Here is an 18,203-nt window from a genome sequence, read left to right on the forward strand (position 1 = left end):
ATGAACAAATTTTCCAAGGAGTGAATTTCACAATGTAAAATCCATGTTTGAGGTGGATTTCCCTTAGGAAATCTGCCTATAGGTCATGATCCCCTTCACAATCCAGGATTGGGATGAGGATTATTGGAAAATTCCTAAGTTGAAGTGTGGGAATCCATGTTTGAAGTGAGAAATTTGTCCTAGTCCTTGTGCAAGGTGGAGATGCACCTAAGAGTCTAGAACTACATCTCAAATGTACCTTCAATGTCCCTCTCCACCTTGAAATCCCACCTACATTTATCCTTGTCCACCCCTCACAGTCCCTCTCTACTTTGAATTTGCACCCACATATCCCTGGAAAACCTTATTTTGCACCCTATGAATCCTTCCTTCACTTGAAATTGTGCCCAACATTCCTTCTCTAAGTGTCAAGGTTGCATTTCATTTAAAGAAAAATCCATGTCAACGATGAATTCATGCCCTAGTAATCCTTCTCTCACCCTCACAAGTGCTTACACTTGTCCTTGGACACCTTCAAATCCTTCCTTCATGAGTCCCTAAGCTTCCTTCACTTGAAATTGTGCCCAACATTCCTTCTCTAAGTGTCAAGGTTGCATTTCATTTAAACAAAAATCCATGTCAATGATGAATTCATTCCCTAGTAATCCTTCTCTCACCCTCACAAGTGCTTACACTTGTCCTTGGACACCTTCAAATCTCGCCTTCGTGAGTCCCTAAGCAGTATGGAATTGCACCCGGATTCATCCATGATCACCTTGAAAAGCCACCCTTGCTAGTCCTTGAGCACATCTCAAACCCACCCTTGCAGTCCCTGCCTAAGGTGGAAATGTGCCCTATTGTCCATGACTACCTCTTACTAGCACCCTATTTGTCCCTAACTTAGTAAGAACTCCACCTAGCAGTCCTAGTCTAGGGCAGAGTTCAATGGAAATTGTTTGCATTCAGATTTGTTTAGAAAAAATGAGAGCTTACCTTATTTATATGCATTCGAGCAAGGTGAAATCAATGACTTCGGAAGGCCAGATTGCATTAAAAGACTTGAAGAATCCCTCCAAAATAAGGTTTATAATGCAAGTGCTTAAACAAATTAACCTAGCCGACCTGAAGAATCATGAGGAAATTTGAGATGTTAATTTGAAAACGTGATTAGGGCTGGCCAACCTGAATGAGGATGGAGGAAATTCGAAGTTGCATATTTAAAAAAAGAAAAATTATCACCTAGGTTGGCCTTGGGAGGAGATTGTGAATTCAAACATGGAGCGCTATTTAGGTAAGATGAAAACATTTGATTTCCACATCAAAACAGATTGACAGCAGAACAAGAGCGAACTTTGACAGATGGGAACTGATATCCAGCAAAGGAGGCAATTTTATCAGATTTTAAGGCTAAGTCTAGCAGATTGGAGGTGATTTTGATTAAAGAGAATCAAATTCTGAGGCAAATTTGAGAGGAGAAAAGATGCAAATTCAGATTTAGGTGAAATTCTTCATCCTCACATCAATTTCCAGACCTGAGCTTCTCGATTTTCCAAGCTCAAAAGTGCTGTTTCCAGATTGAAGGAGGGGTTTTGTGAAGCAATTTTTTATGAATTGCTGATGGTGTTTGTTGGTATTGTTTCACAAATTTTTATTAAGGATTAATTATCATTAAAATTATTTTGAAATTCTGGCGCAATCCAAATGAACATCCACAATCGAACTAGTGCTAAATCAGGTTCAAACTAACCATACACTGCAATTTGCAATCAACAAACTATGATACGAAAATCCTTCGTTACCTTTGGAGATTGCATCAGTTTTGTGTAGTTGTTTCCTCATGGTGAAGCAAAGCTTGATTTATGGAATCCATCTATCTTAGCACTATCCATTATCATCATTGACCTTAGGATTTTAGATTAAGTTTCCTAACCCTTGATCACTTTGTCTTTTATTTGAAGTTCAAAGCAGTTTAGTATCCAAGTTCCAGCTAAGCGTAAGTCCCTTTGTGATATAAACAAATCACATCATTCACTGAGTCTATCCATCATAAAGTCACATTGTTCGCATTGTAAACCTTGGGGTTGCCTTATTTGATCACATTGTTTAGCATTTGAGGTTTCCTTGTTCAAGAGAGGATAGAATACTTCGTATTTTATTCTGTGTTGTGGAGTGTCACCAAAACATGCATCAACAGGTCCAATAGCACCTTTTTTTTCTGTTAATTGTCAAATCAGACTGGATACTTTCTGAAAAGCACTCCACAAACAGTTGTAGCAAATCCCTGTTACAAACTACAACATCCAAACTGAAATAAACTACTGCTGACCTCCTTTTTTCTCCTTATAACTGAAGTACATCAGATTATTTAAACAAAATGAACTATTCCAGGTTTGATAACAATCAAACTAGTTGCTGGTGTAGAAAGGATGTCAAGCTTAAACTTACAACTACCTCATCAATTAAGCCAAAGTTCACACAACAATTGCTTGACTTCATTAATCAGTTCCTAGGTGCTTCCATACCATCAAAATTCATCTTCAAAAAGGAAATGCTTTGACTTCACATTCACACACCTTTCTATGCTTGATATGGCCCAGCCAAGTAGAATATTCTTCACAGATGATCTCCAATATTGTACAGACTGCAACAAAACTTGTAGGAAACCTTCAACAACAAAGAAAATCTAACATGATGTCCAAGAAACAATATTTGCAACAATCAGCCCCCTTGGGATAGTACGCCCAACAGGTTCAATGTACTAGTACAGCCCCCCCTTTAAACATGCCTTTAAAGCCATAATTCAGAAGGTCTTATTGCACACCATCATGAAGACATAGTTCAGTTCACCCATTGGAATCACTTGCCGTATCATCTTGCAAATAAGATTATGACAGTTGAGAGAACATGGAACAGTCAAGCAAGCATATAGGGGTCAATTGACAAGGTGGACAGCTAAAAGAGAAGATTTAGGGAGGAGTTTGCTCAAAGCACTTGCTTTCCCAACTATCTAGGAAGACTTTCAGCTGGATGTTTGCCCTCTCGGGTGAATAACTTAAGACATAAAGAACATAACGCAGAATAATGCCGTAAATATCAGACAAAGTATATCAGATGTTCTATTCATAACAAGTGTATGTTACAAGTTACATTCCAAAGTATAAAAGGGTACCGAGGGGGTGCGAGCGCCAACCGTCGCACCGCAACTTCCACCCCTCGGTTGCCAACTAACCAAAACAATTACACATAATTAACTAATGTTATTCCCGTGTACAATAATGCCGCCAACATCATCCCCCCCAAAAAGAAAAGTCATCTCCGGGCGACTTACAAGAGATAATGCAACCTATACAATATATCTGAAAGACTAGGGAGGGGGCTGAGAAAGCGTCCCTGAAGTAGAAGTGTGAGATGGCGGTGTCTGGGTCACCAAGCGGGCATGAAGCTCATACACCTACTGATTGCGTGTAGCCACATCCCGTTCCGCTACGAGGACCTTCTCTAAAGCTGTCTTCACCATGTGTGCTGCCTCCAGTAACTCCTTCTCTTTTGTATCCACTGCCTCCGTCGCGCAAACCAACCGAGTCTGCTCGGTTGCCAGACGAGTCTCTACCTCCGCCTTCGCTATCCGGATCTCAGCCATCTCTGTGCGGGCCATCTCTAGCTGTGCCAACAACTGCGCCCTCTCGGCTGCCCATGAGGCCTGCTGACTGGCCACCTCTCTCTCTAACGCTACTTGAGCAGCCTCCCTGACTGCAGACTCTTGCTGTGTACGCCTCAATGTATAATAGGCATCCCGGTAGACCTGCTCGATCTCGCGGACAACTGCCGTCACCCGACTCTCCACAATGGGCTGACGTAACCTCCAAGCCTGGAGCATCTCCTCTGTCTCCGTAGTCAGCCACCCCTGAGACTCAAAGCAGGTAGCAAAGGCTATCGGGCAGCCCACCTGCATAAACTGTAGGACCTGCTCTAGCTCCACCATCACCTGCTGCAATGCTTGCGTCTGGGCGGCGGCCACCACCTGCCTACCCCTCGTCACCATATCAGCCATGTCAGCGAGATAGGTCTCGACATCCTCCCCTGTCTATGCCGAAGACTGGGAAATCTCGAGCACTACTGTATCCTGCTGTGAAGGTACCGCCTCCACCACCGAAGGTGCACCATCTCCTAGTGCCTGCCCAACAGAGGCGACCTCCCCTGCCTCGTTCCCAACTGTGAGTCCATGTGCCTCCCCTGACGAGTCATCCAAGTCGACTACCTCCGCTCTAGTCTCTCGACATGGTGAAAATACAACAACTCCCTCCGGCTGTGCCAGTGTCATCTGAAACCCCTGTGTGAGCCAGCTCTGCATAGCCTCGAGGTCAGCACGCATCTCCGTGACCGAGGGATGGGTCGCTGTCGTTGGCTCCTCCAATAGCGAAGCAGAAACAATCACCACAGCGTCACTACCCACAATGTCCAACCGCACGTGAGGCTCAATATCCTCCACCTCCGTCGGCCCCTGCTCCTCAACGCCCACTATCGGATGCGGTGCCTCCTCCATCCCTGACTCTGCCATGTCCTCGGTAAGTGCCGCTGTGGTTGGGCCCGATGGTGCTCCCTGGTGCTCGTGCTGAAGGGGACCAAGTGTAACAGGCGTATGGCTCTGCCCGAAGGCCGGAATAAAGGTGCCGCCTACTCCAAATGCTGGCACAGTCGTGCCCATCGGTAACAAAGGTGGGGCAAACCGGACTCGTACAGGCTCCTTCGTTGCCTGGCTGCTATCGTCCTCCTCATCTTCCTCCTCTGAATCCTCCGTGCTGCTGGACTCCCTCCTGCTGTTAGGCTCCCCTGAGGCCGAGGCCCTATCCATCGCCCGTTTCTGCTTCGCGGAAGAGTGCCCAATGTCCAAGTGCCTCCAATACATTATTGGAGGCTCTCCCGCTGTCAACGGTCCCTGTGGCCGTACCTCCAACTCGTCCTCCGGCACTACTTCCCGCGTGGCCTCCAGGAATAACCCTATAGCGTAATGAGGCATATAGAATGTGCGATGCTGGAGCATCAGAAACTCATACATACGCTCTGCCAGTAACGCTACCCAGTCATATACGATGCCATTCATCAGCCCATTCATCAGCATAATCTGGGGGAGGGCAATGTCCGACGCCCTACCCGACCCCGTCAATCTGCTCTTGATAACATCCATGATGCATCTCCAGTGGCCCTCCGCAACAAAAGTCTTATGGATTCCGCGACTCTTCATGGCTCTAGCCACGCTGTCCAATTCCGCTGTGGTCAAATTCCGGGAGACTAATTTAATCCACCGCTCCTTCTCCTCCTGTGTCATCTTCTTGGCCTTCAAGTCTATTTTCTTGCCCTGGCTGCCCGGAATGCCGAATACCCTCATGAAATCCCTTGCTTTGAAGGATATAGTGACATCCCTCCGGAGGTATTCAAACGTGCTGGTGCATGTATGCCTGTCGAAGGTGTCCACCATGAAGCGTAGGGCCCCCTCGTACTCCCGGATAGGGAACACGGGCATCCGAATAGCCCACTCTACTTGTGCTTTCCGGAGGTTTTGCTTTACCAGGTCATTATCGGGGGTGTCCTGCCACCATTTTCGGCATTCGAATCCATTCAGGCCCTCGAAAGTAACATTCTGTGGCGTCACTGTGTTTTTCGCACTTGCAATGGCCTGTGGTGCTTTCTGTTTTTTGTTTTTGCTGGGCGCTGGCATCCATGGTGCCGCCTGCAACACGTACTCCCGATGCTAAGACCCTAATGTTGCTATTCCTATCCCTCTGGCTGCTACTGGAGGAAGCGTGCAGCTGTTTCTTCCAGCTTCGTTTCCCTGCTGAATCCATTAATCTCCCTGTAACCGATTTGTTTATAAAAATTCTACCCTTCGTAACGGCCTTCTTTTTCGTGCGGCTGCTTGGTCTACCTGTGGCTCTATTCTTCCCTTTGCGGCTGTTGCGCGTAACCCTTGCTGTTTGGTCTACCTGTGGTGTAGCTGCGTGGGATTGTGCGGACTTGGTCTGGCCGTGCACTGCTTGGTGGTCGGCCCGTGCGGTGCTTGGTGGTGCGGCTGCTGCGCGTTGCTGTGCGTGGTGGCCGTGCGGTGCTTGGTGGTCAGCCCGTGCAGTTCGCGGCGTCTTCGTTCTTTCCCCTTCGCGTCGCGTGGTGGCGTGGTGGTCTGGCTGTGCGGTGTCCGCTATGTTCTTCCTTCGGCGGTGTTCAATGTTGTGCGATGGTGTTTGATGTTTTGCGGCGTGTTATAGTCTTCCGCGGCTGCTTGGTGACCGCCTTCGGTGGCTCCCACCGCACGATGGTTCCACCGTCGATGGTCCCACCGCACGGTGGTCCCACCACACGGTGGTTCAACCGTCGGTGGTTCCACCGTCAGTGGTTCCATCGTACGGTGATGCCACCGTACGGTGGTCACTTTTTCCCTTTTTTTTTTTTTTTTTTTTTTTGGTTTCCTTCTTTTTTTATATATATTTTTTTTCAAATTTTCTTTTATATATATTTTTTTCAATTTTTCTAGCGGGCTGACTGACTAGGGGGTCCTGGTTCCCTCCGTTCGTGATAGATCTTTAATTTCGACCCGTTGACTGCGTCTGGTATCTCCTTCTCGTCCAGCGTCCACAACTTTATCGCCCCCTTCGTATTGACCTCACGTATCCGAAAGGGCCCTAACCATCGGACTTTGAATTTCCCAAGCTTAATTTCGTTCTTCCCGTTGAATTTTAGCACCAGCTGTCCGGGAGTAAAATTCATTCGCCGGAGATGCTTGTCGTGCCACATCTTCCGTCTTTGCTAGGCTGTTTCTATCTCCCACTGAGCCATCATCCTTCGTTCATCCAATTTGTTCAACGCGTACAGCCTCTCCCTCAGGCTTTCCATGTCGCCAAGGCGATTATCGATGGCAATCCGTAGACTTGGCACCATGAATTCAACTGGCACCACGGCTTCTTGTCCATACATTAGCTGGAAGGGAGTTTGTCCAGTAGTTACCTTGTAGGTTGTTCGGTATGCCCAAAGTACTGACAGTAGGCGCTCCTCCCAGTCATCCCTCTCCACTCCGCAAGACTTATATATCACCGACATTATTATTTTATTTGTGGCCTCCGCCTGGCCATTGGCATGTGGGTAATACGGACTTGAGAATGAGTGAAAAATCTTGAAGTCCAATGTCAACCGGTGTATGACATGGTTCACGAAGTGGCCTCCCGGGTCACTGGTCAACTGAATAGGTATACCATATCGCGTAATGATTTGTTCATAAATAAACTTCGCTGTGCTTACTACCGAATTATCCTGGAGAGCCCTTGCCTCCACCCACTTGGTCAAGTATTCTGTCGCAACTATAATGTACCGGCACCATCATGTGCGGCTGGCCTTAAGAGGACCCACAAAGTCGAGTCCCCATCGCTCAAAGAGTTCTTGTGCATGCGACGGGTTGAGGGGCATGAAGTCCCGCTTCAGAGGTTTGCCCGCCCGTTGGCAAGTGTCGCATCTCACGACCCACTCCCTGGCGTCGTGATATACCGTTGGCCACCATAGTCCTGCGAGAAGCACCTTTCGGGCTGTGGTGTCTGGACCCATGTGTCCACCTACGGGCCCTTCGTGTGCCTCCCTTAGTACACTCGAGACTTCTTCTTCCATGACACAACGCCTTAATATCTGGTCCGGCCCCATTTTGTAGAGTAACCCGTTAATGAGCGAAAAAGTCCTACTCCTTAATGCGAGCTTTCTTCGTTCCCCTGGAGGCATACCCTCCGGAAATCGGGACGTCGATAGGTACTCTCCAATCTTCCTGTACCACGCAGGGAGTACGGCTATTTGGAACAAGTATGCATCTGGAAAATCGTCATTTACTCCCTCTGGAGGTTCCCCCGACTTAATCCGGGATAGCTGGTCGGCTATGACATGGCTTCGCCCTGGTCTCACCACAATTAAAAATGTGAACTCCTGTAGTAGCAATAGCCAACGACTTATCCTCCCCTGTATAATGGGCTTGTTTACTAAATACACGAGTGCCTGGTGGTCTACGTAAAATGTGAATGGTGTGGCCAGGAGGTAATGACGGAATTTCTGTACGGCATAGACCATACCGAGTGCTTCACGTTCTGTGGTACTATAGTTTTTCTCCGCCTTCGAGAGCAATTTGCTGGCAAAATACACGGGGTGGTCCAGCCCGTGTCCTCCTACTTGGGCTAATGTAGCCCCGATGGCATAGTTTGAGGCATCTACATGAACGTGGAATTCCTTATCCCAGTTCGGGTATGCCAGTATGGGCGCTGCCATCAACCTTGTCTTCAGCTCTTTGAAGGCCTTGCTCTGTGGCTCTGCCCAAATGTATGGTTCCCCTTTCCTTGTCAACTTATCCAATGGGTGGGACACCTCAGCAAAGTTCTTGATGAACCTCCTGTAGTACCCCACATGACCAAGGAAGGACTTTACCCCCGTGACGTCCGTCGGAGGTTCCATTTCTACTATTACCAGAATCTTGTCCGGGTCCGTTTTCAATCCTTCTTTACACACAATGTGTCCCAGCAATCTTCCCTGTGGTACCATGAATCTACATTTCTTCGGGTTGAGAGCCAACCGTGCCCTCCGACACCTCTCCAGGCATTCTCCGAGAGTTTTTAAGTGGATGTCCTGTTCGCTGTAAATAGACCAATCATCCAAGAATGCTTTGAAGTTCCCCACCGACATCTTGTCGAAGATGTGCAAGATAATGCGTTGAAAGGTGGCAAGCGCATTGCATAGACCGAAGGGCATTCGGTTGTATGCGTACACACCGTCCTCCACCATGAAGGTTGTTTTCAGCTTATCTTCCTCCACGATGGATATCTGGTTGTAACCAGAGAATCCATCCATGAAGGAATACATTTCATGTCCAGCTACTTCCTCCAAGATGCTGTCTGTGAAGGGTATGGGAAACGGGTCTTTAACAGTGACAGCGTTTAGGCACCGGAAGTCTACACAGATCCGGATCTGATTGGCCTCTTTCTTGAGGGAAATCACAATGGGGGACACCCATTCGCTTGTTTGCACTCTGAAGATTATGCCCGCTTCCAACATCCGCTCAATTTCGTCGTTCACCCGTACAGCATAATTTTTGTTCATTCAGTACGGTCGCTTCCTCACTGGCTGGGCTCCTGGTACCAACGTTATTCGGTGCACACATAGCTCTGGGGGCACGCCCTTCAAGTCCTTGTATGTCCATGCAAAGACATCCTTGTACTCCAGGAAAATTTTGAAGGCTGCGGCCTTCAACACTGGATTCCAGTCATCTCCGACAAGGATGATCTTGGGGTCACTTGTCTCCCCAAGATTCATTTCTTTTAACTTGGCTTCCTGATACTTAATAGGCTCCCCCTTCGGGAATTGGTGTGCCGGCATCTCATTTACTGCTGCCTCCCCTTCCTTATACTCGCCATACTGTGGGGGAAATATATCTGGTTCTTCTTCGATGCTCAATACGTTGCACGAGGGTGTAAATAGTTCATAATCTCCCATTTGCCAATGGAAGAGGCCATTCAACGAATCCCCATCGTCTCCTGAGCATGCCTCCAGTTCTAACACCCCTTCATCACTAGGCTCCATGCGGCATCTATTTCCACCCTCCGCTAACTGGTGTCCCTCGGACTCCGAGTCGGAGGAAGAGGCTAACTCCTCGCTCACCATCTGCGTACGGAGGTCGATTACGTACTTCCTCCCGACGTTTTCCAAGGAAAGGGTATTCCACTTCCAGTTATGGTTCGCTTTTGCTGCAATGAGCCACCCCCGCCCCAGGATGGCGTCATATCCTTTCTGCTTTAAGGGGATTACCACAAAATCCAGCACGAATGGTTGCGTGCCGACCATCACCTACTGGCCCATGAGGGTACCAAGGGGTTTAATCCCATGTTGGTCTACCCCTAGTAGGTTGAACGTAGGGGGCCACAACGTAGGCTTTCCCAATTTTTTCCATGTCGCTTCTGGGAGTACATTTACTCCTGACCCTCCGTCCACAATAATGTCTGTTAAGGTGGTCCCTAGTATACCCATTTCTACCACCGCCGGGTGGCGTCCGCTGTTGACTACCAACAACATGGGGTCGACCGCGGGGCTCACGACCTCCCTAAACGCGGGGTTGGTTGTGGGGCGCACGACCTCCTTTGTTTTTACTTGTGGGGGTACCGAGTTTAAAATAGCCGTTTTTAGGTGCGGCATACTCTCCAGGAGGTCTTGAATTCTCACGAGTACCTCTACCTGCAAGATTTGCCGTAAGATTTCCTCTTCTCCCTTCGTTCGTGGTGGACTTGCTGTCTGGTGATTGTTCTGTCCTTGTGCGGCCATTTCTTTTGTGATCTCGTCTCTGGCCTCCCGCACTCTCTCAGTCGTCTTCCTGGAGGCGGTTGTGTCTGTGTCTGCAACCCTGCGCTGCTACCTCCAGTAGTGTTGGTGGTGTGTCCTGGAGGTACGGTGTTTTGCCTGTCCCGTGTGGCACCTACACCCGTACTGTTGCCCTCCCCTTCGTTCTGACACGCTCCTACTCCTGCTTCCCGTTGGTGATCTTCACTCCGTGGCGTAAGAGATAAGTTCCTAAACTGATCTCGAGTCTCGACTAGATTTCGCCGTAACCTTGTTTCTTCTAGAAATTCTTCGTGGCTCCGCGTCCTATGATGATCCGGCGACGCATAGAAATTTCCGTCGGCCTCTGCACCTTCCGTGACACCTCCTTGGTTCCCCTCAAGCCCCCCTTCGGCAGGTCGTCCTTCGGCAAGTTGCCCCAGCCTCCATCTACGTTCTACTTGCTGCTCCAGAATCAAAGCCCTCTGCGCGGCCTCCCACTCGTTCGTTTCCGGTTTTCTATTTCTATCTTTATTCAATAGGTTTGGCATTAATTGTCGCACATTTCCATAACTCTCAATTCTTTAATCAAAACATGTCTTTATTAATTCATCTGCTCAAGTACAACTCGTGTCAATGACACTTTTATTTGAAAATAAGAAGTTCGCAGTTCAATTCCCTCCTGGCCTGGTGCCATCTCTTTCCGTGTCCTGTCGGCTGTTCTCTTCGTAGCGTTGCAGGATTTGTTGTCGTCGCTCTTCCTGGGCAATCTCCTCCAGGCGGGCCTGTTGTGCCAGCGATGCCTGTGCAAGCAACTGGGGGAGGTGGTTCATGAACCGGTTTACTGCCGGGCTAACCTCCAGCGCTGTCCACACGGCACTTGGTGGGATTTCTGCCTCCGCCGCTTCTCGTCGAACGTATGTCTGAATGGCTACCTGGAGCAAAATCGAAAATTCTCGCGTTGCCGTGTCTTCTCCTATGTACAGTTTTGTCCGCGCGTCGTCGGCCTCCGGGTTTACCTCACCAACGGGTAGGCCCATTGTGTCTGTGCGCCATCCGTGTCTTCCCTTCCCGAGTTCGTCTAGGCAACGGCGCCAAATGTTTGCCCTCTCGGGTGAATAACTTAAGACATAAAGAACATAACGCAGAATAATGCCGTAAATATCAAACAAAGTATATCAGATGTTCTATTCATAACAAGTGTATGTTACAAGTTACATTCCGAAGTATAAAAGGGTACCGAGGGGGTGCGAGCGCCAACCGTCGCACCGCAACTTCCACCCCTCGGTTGCCAACTAACCAAAACAATTACACATAATTAACTAATGTTATTCCCGTGTACAATAATGCCGCCAACACTGGATAGAGTTAAATAATTCAATTCCAAGTCATCAACTTTCATCATGCATCAACCAAAGAGGCAAAAAGAAGTTGTAGCAGCAGTTGGGCACCAAAAAGTGGTGGGCCAGATCATTACAAGCATCACACTTGTCCTTTTGAGAATGATTCTCATGTTGTTCGGTTCTAGGAAATGGAGGCAAAAAGCCAATGCATAGCTCAATTTAATTAGTTCCTTTCAGTTTTTGACAAGTACTGTAGCTGAAACAAGGCTCTCTCATTTGTTAACACTGTTCTGTAGCTCATTTTCAGTTTTTTCGAGACTGAAATCAATGTAACTTTGGTCATTTCAAGCATTTTCAGACTATGTATCACTGTAATATCACTTTATACAGCAATAAATCTCAGTATTTACCTTCTCAATGGCTGTCTTACTCTGTACAACATGATGATTGATGAATGTTTATGTGATTTACTTGTAAGTCCTAAAACTTTTGTCTCATTTAGTACCTTTTAAAACAGAAAGAACATGGATTTATGCAGGATGTAAGCTGCGAAATGAGTATAATCAATTGTATTTGTGAAAATTATGTCTTTTCCTACTCAAAAACACTGTGAAATCTCAATCCTCCATGCAAAACACTAAAGCATTGATATCTGAAACATATGAGTTGTGTAATAAAAAGCTGAAAATTGAGGTATCTGTGTGTTAAGAGATAGTGGTACAGCTCATTAAATGTATGGTGCATCACCTCAGTAGCATTTAAGATTCATTTTTTAAGTCATTTTTTCCCTTTTTCTCATTAACACAATAGTCCAGAGTCAAGATTTAGGTGATATGCAGCAGGGAACCAGCCCTTTCTAGAGATTCACTTCAGCTTTAGGTGACCTACAACCTTCAAGTGTTTCCATTTATCAACTGGTAGGAGAGTCATTTAAAGCTCTCTCAAGGGTGCAATCAGATTTGATAACAATTATTACTAAGAATACCACCAAGAAAGCCTCCCAAGGTGATCGACACCCTCATCGGAAAAGAAAAAATTTATATTTCTATGTTTTTATATTTCAGTGTTTTTGTATTTCTATGTTTCTCCCTACTTGTGGATTTTATCGCTTGGTCATTGTGAAGGTATGACCTTTGTATATGCATAATTAATGGGCACTAATTTACCACGTTAAGACTTGCAATGCAATGGTATACCATGCAATAGTGTCAACTCATAACTTACCAAATTATTTATATGTTGATAAAAATCTGGTAAACATAAAATGCCTTCTATGTGGATTCATGATAAATTTTTAATAAGTTAGATTACATATTAATAATATAAATTCACATCCAACTATATGCTGTTGACCAGACCTGCCAGCTTATGTGGATCAATATCATAATGATGAAACATAAAAGCATTTCATGTATACATGCAAAGATTATTTAGGATTCATTTAACATGTCATCAAGTGGAGATATAAATATCATAAACATTTCCAAATTGATATTTTTTGTAAAGAAGAGGAAATAAATCTTCATACCACCCACCTCATCATACGAATCCCCAGCAAACGAGGCACCATCACAATACATAAGTTTCACCCTATTCCAATTAAAGAATTCTGTTACATATATCAACATGAGAAACATTGTTAGCATCATATAGGAATATAAAAGGACTGTATTAAGCAATAAATTTTAAAACATTTCAGAAATGATTATAGAAAATGTCAAAACTTGATAAACATTGAGCCATACATCTTTCTCCTCTAAATAGTTTGAGCATTTTCAAGACCTCATATTTATATATGTATTTTATTTCTTATTTAAGTTTCTATTATGTGCATCAGAAATATGTGCCATTAATTTATTTGTCTTGATAATGGGATGGAAATGGATTATCAAGAAACTCCATCAATCAATGGAACCCAACATTGAGAAACCCATGAGGAATGGAAAAATGGATGTTCATAATCAATGAGGAATTAGTAATGCTCAGAAAGGTTAAAACTTTCATGGTTTTAAAACATCTAGGGATTGCAACCATAGTCACCTAGAGACCTCAAATACAAGCACAAAGTACAAGAACAAGCAAATCATTTTGAAATAGATACGTATGTATACATGAATACGGATGCAGCCATATTACATTTATATTTAGTCATTAAGAGATATGAATATGAGTGGAGGGACATGGTGCCCATGTAAACCTAAATCTCAAGACGCAAGAATCTTGTAACCTTTTGGATCCTATAAGAAATAATCCCAACAACCACCACTGCTTAGTGTCTCAAGGGCTAACAATAACCCTAACTTTGACCATCAAATGGGACACCCACAATCAATGGCCTAAGGTGATTGAAGAGTGAGTCTTGTTGACGGGTGTTTTGTGACCACACCAACACAAAATAAAGCTTCCAACGGTCACTCTATCCTCTCTTGATCAAAATCATGTGTATGCTAAGATTGCAGGAAGATCATACAATGATTCCAAGGTTCCAACTGCGTACTAGCGACTTTACAATGGATATAGACTCGTTTGATTGATGTTGCTGGTAATCCAAGGGGACTTACGCACACTTGAAGAAGATTTAAACAAATTTTGAAACTTTAGGGAGATTTGGTAAATGATTTGGCGATGGATAGCTCTTTTTTGGAATGTTTCAATAATATAATGCAGAAAGTAAAATAGCAAAGGGTTTAGAAAGACTATTCTAAATATAAGAACTCAATAGATAACAATGACTCAGGCGAGATCAACCACACTTTACTTTGCCACTTTCAGACAACTACATAAAGAGGGTGCAATCTTCAAAGGTTGTGCTTGTAGGATTTTAAACCATCAACGAACTCCATCAAAGAACAATGTTCATTCAATAATCTAAGTTAAGAACGCACATGTAAAATCTTAGTACAACCTTGCACTACAGATAGAAATCATCTATTGGCAAAAGGTATGAGCATATGATCTCTCCACCAAACAATACAATCTATCTCATTCATCTAAATACTTGAAGCAAATCTACACTAAATGAGGAAGATGAAACCATGCAAGTTTTAAAATAACTTAAGTGAACACCAAAAGCCAATCTATCACTTTTATTATCTCAGAAACTTATAGCAACAATTTCATACAAATCTCCCTCTATTACAAATGAAGGGGTGACGCCTTTTTATAGGCCTCCAAGAGGAAAATGGACGGCCTAGATTACAATCCAATAAATGGCTAAGATTCAACAAGCAAAACCCTAATCAGGGTTTGACCAAAGATTCCAAAATATGACGCCAAGTAGTGGGGATGGCCATTAATGAGGAATCTCGCCCACTACTAATTGATTGCTCCTTGCTCCCAAAAAAAGGCATCCATAATGCAATAAATGCCCATCACTTCTCAAATCGCCCATCATGCATTAAATGAGCCACTATCTCTTTGAATATGGCAGCTGCCATGCATTGAATATACCACCACTTGGTCAAAACGTCCACCAACAATAAATGTCCCACCATGCCCTCATGCAAGCAATAGATTCTCGTCCAAAATTGGATGACCGTCATCTCGTTCATTGATGGCAAATGCGATGAATCTAACCACGACGGCTTCCACCTCTCCTACGAAGACACTTGGCAAAGTCTCCAGCTTGAATTCTAGAAATGAAATGTCTCTTCACACTTGGAGAAAAACTTCTCCCATCTTTATGCCACTTCTTGAGTTCTGCACATTGTGTTGGATAATAAGGAAACATTTTCCAAATGTCCCTTTGAGAAGGATTCCACGAAGAAGAATTCATGTAACCTATCCTTCACATGGTCAACTGTCAGCTCTTCATCAGTCAACTTTCTTGCAAACAATGCTTCTACTACATTGAGAATTTCTTCTTGAATCTTTTTGACTGATTCCTTCAGTGATGTTGACTCCTTACTGAATCTTTCAAAGAATTCCTTCCTAGTGCAAACTGCATAAAACCATCGAGGGAAGTCATATATTCCATTTGCTTGGACAACCTTCCCATCAATCAAAGTCTGCCTGGGAATTCCCATTAGTGCCTTCAAGTCTAGAATTGTTGAGTCCTAATAGATATGTGCATCTTCCCACGAATTGTCCACAGTCTCAATCCTATTCAGGATAGCCAGGATTTGCGAGTGGAAGCGAGCCAAGTCTTCAATAAATTTACCAGCTAAAGTGAAGACGTCCACCCATTCTTTAGATTGTTGAGCTCTTCTCCTTATTTCTTCAATGCCATCAATAGATTCTTTTGGAACAGAAGGGGGAGGAACAAAGGACGGATCTTATTCTCTAAATGGACGCTTTAAGCGCCGCACATATTCGCACAAAGCTTTGTTCTTTCTCTTCAACTTCTTAATCTTATCTTCCATTCTTTTCATATATTCCTTCAGTGCTAAAGAAGATTCACTAAAGTCTTCCACCACCTATGCCTTGGAGGCATGCCCTAAGTTGACCTTTGTGATCTCATATTCATCAGGTGAAAACTCATTCTTGTCTTTGTCAACTCTATGCATAGCTAGGTGTAATGTCCTAGATCCTGACTCATCCCTTGTGATCTTGGAAAACTTCATTACTGCCTTCTTTTCTGTTGGTTTAGCTATCTTGCTCAACAATTCTTCAAGTTCCTGTGCAGGGTCAATCTCTTCCTTTGGCTCCTTTCTCATTCTTTCTCTCAGCCAAACTGGAGTGGCTGTCTGTTGGTCCTAAACTTCTTGTTGCATCTATTCCTATGAAGCTTCCTCAAAAGTTCCTAAGTCTCCAAGATTTATTTCCATAAAACAATCCTGATCCTGCTATTTTGGGATTGGAGGAAGTTCCTTCCGTTGACTCCTCTGTTGAACATGTCTATGGGAGGCACTAACGCTAAGAATATCCTATGCTTGCGCCATGTCAATATCATCCTCCTGTGGCTGGTTTCTTGCAACTCCTTTCGCGAACATTGTGACTTCGTGCACACTGGAAGAGCTAGCAGGTGACTGTGCTTCCTCTATCCTTGGCCTCTTCTGTTGCGGCTCTTCTTGTTGAATTTCCTTTCTCTTATTTGCTTGTGAATTCCTAGGAATGCTTTTCTGTTTCCTATGCTTTGATCTTTCCTACGGAATTTCCTCTTCCCTGGCTTGGGCTCCTGATGACCCTTTTGTTGCCTCGCTATGAGAGTCTAGGTCTCCCATCAACTAGTAAGTCAAGCGAGCATTCTTCTCCTTTAACTTTGCAATGTGTCGCTCAACCCAGTGCCTAGTGAATTTTAGGACTAGCCTACTTAGGATATTTAAATCATCAACTTCTGGCTCTAACCAATCTGGAGCCTAAATTAGCCTATCCTTCTCCTTTTCATATTTTGGTTGAACCATATTTTCATCTTCTTCAACCTGATCCGACACCTATATAACTTCACAAAGTCTTATCAAATTGAAAAGCAATCTAGAAAACATCCTCTTCCTGACTTCAAAGTCATCTCTGGTGTTGACTCAACAATCTTCTAGCTGAATCTTGTGTTTATGTTTTACTCCAACAACCATCCTGGTTTTGTTGTATGGATCAAATAATGTTCTTGCAATATGAAATGTTAACTGATAGTAACAATTCATCTACTAACTTTTTTGCCGCCATCAATGTTGGACACATTTCTTTGATATCTCCTATGACAATTGGGAATTCAAGTGACAACTTCTTCTTCTTCTTCTTCTTCTAAATTTTTTCATAGGTGGTCAGCTATCTGGTAACTTCCAGTAGCACCATTTTGTCCATTGGATAGCCCGGAAGCTTATACGGCTGGTCAGAGAATCCTTGGACTCGGATGTAAGTGAATTTCGTAAACTAAATGTACCAGGCTCCATACTTCTTTACTAACTTTCTAGCCTCCTGCAACAACCTTGTATGAAGTCCTCCTTGCAATGATCTGGTGATGTGCATTGTGAATGTCTGGTTTGATTCCTTGAAAGAACTAGTATTATATAAGTGTAACTGTGGATAGCACTCATGAACTTTTAGTTGTCCTAGTTCGCATGCCATAGGTCCCTTGCCAAGCAATCCATTGAATTTGCCTTAGATTCTTCAACTATTGGTCCAAGTTGTGGCTGATTATCTTCACCTAATCTCACTTTTTCACCTTCCATTAATTCGCCAATGAAGTAAAACATCCAAGGTTCAAATATGAAGGCCTATGGACATCCTATGATTCTGCTCATCATTAACTCAAGGTCGGCATACTCTTTCTTAAAATCTATGATGGTGATATGCTTAGTGTAGAGGAGGGAATTTGTTACCTCTAAGATGACAAATCTTAGATAACAAACTATCCACCGCTACCTCACTTAAACTGGCACTAAAGGTGAGCCAAGGGATGAAAATGCAAAACTAAGCTAACAGACTACAAATGAGACTCCTGGATGACTCTATTGTCTCTGTCCTCGGGACGAGCGCGTAGGACTGGGACACCAGTGCAGCGCGTTGTCGTTCTGTATGGAGAGAACACAAAATTCGTACGTAAGCGACAGTTATGATAGAACTACTACACAAGTGATACAATAACAAACTAAATCAACAGTACATAATACGAAGTACTAA

General features: G+C 44.4%; 1 protein-coding gene across 2 annotated transcripts in view; it reads right to left on the minus strand.

Moving 5' to 3' along the window:
* The window catches only part of LOC131047805 (pectin acetylesterase 3), a 229,980-nt gene that overhangs the window by 194,720 nt on the left and 17,057 nt on the right, over positions 1-18,203 (minus strand). For both annotated transcript variants that reach the window (XM_057981594.2, XM_057981595.2), the window contains exon 5: positions 13,181-13,254. In XM_057981594.2, coding sequence (XP_057837577.2) covers positions 13,181-13,254 — 74 coding nt within the window. The remainder of the gene's footprint in view (positions 1-13,180; positions 13,255-18,203) is intronic.

The sequence above is a fragment of the Cryptomeria japonica genome, chromosome 8 (genome assembly GCF_030272615.1).
Source record: "Cryptomeria japonica chromosome 8, Sugi_1.0, whole genome shotgun sequence".
Lineage (NCBI taxonomy): Eukaryota > Viridiplantae > Streptophyta > Pinopsida > Cupressales > Cupressaceae > Cryptomeria > Cryptomeria japonica.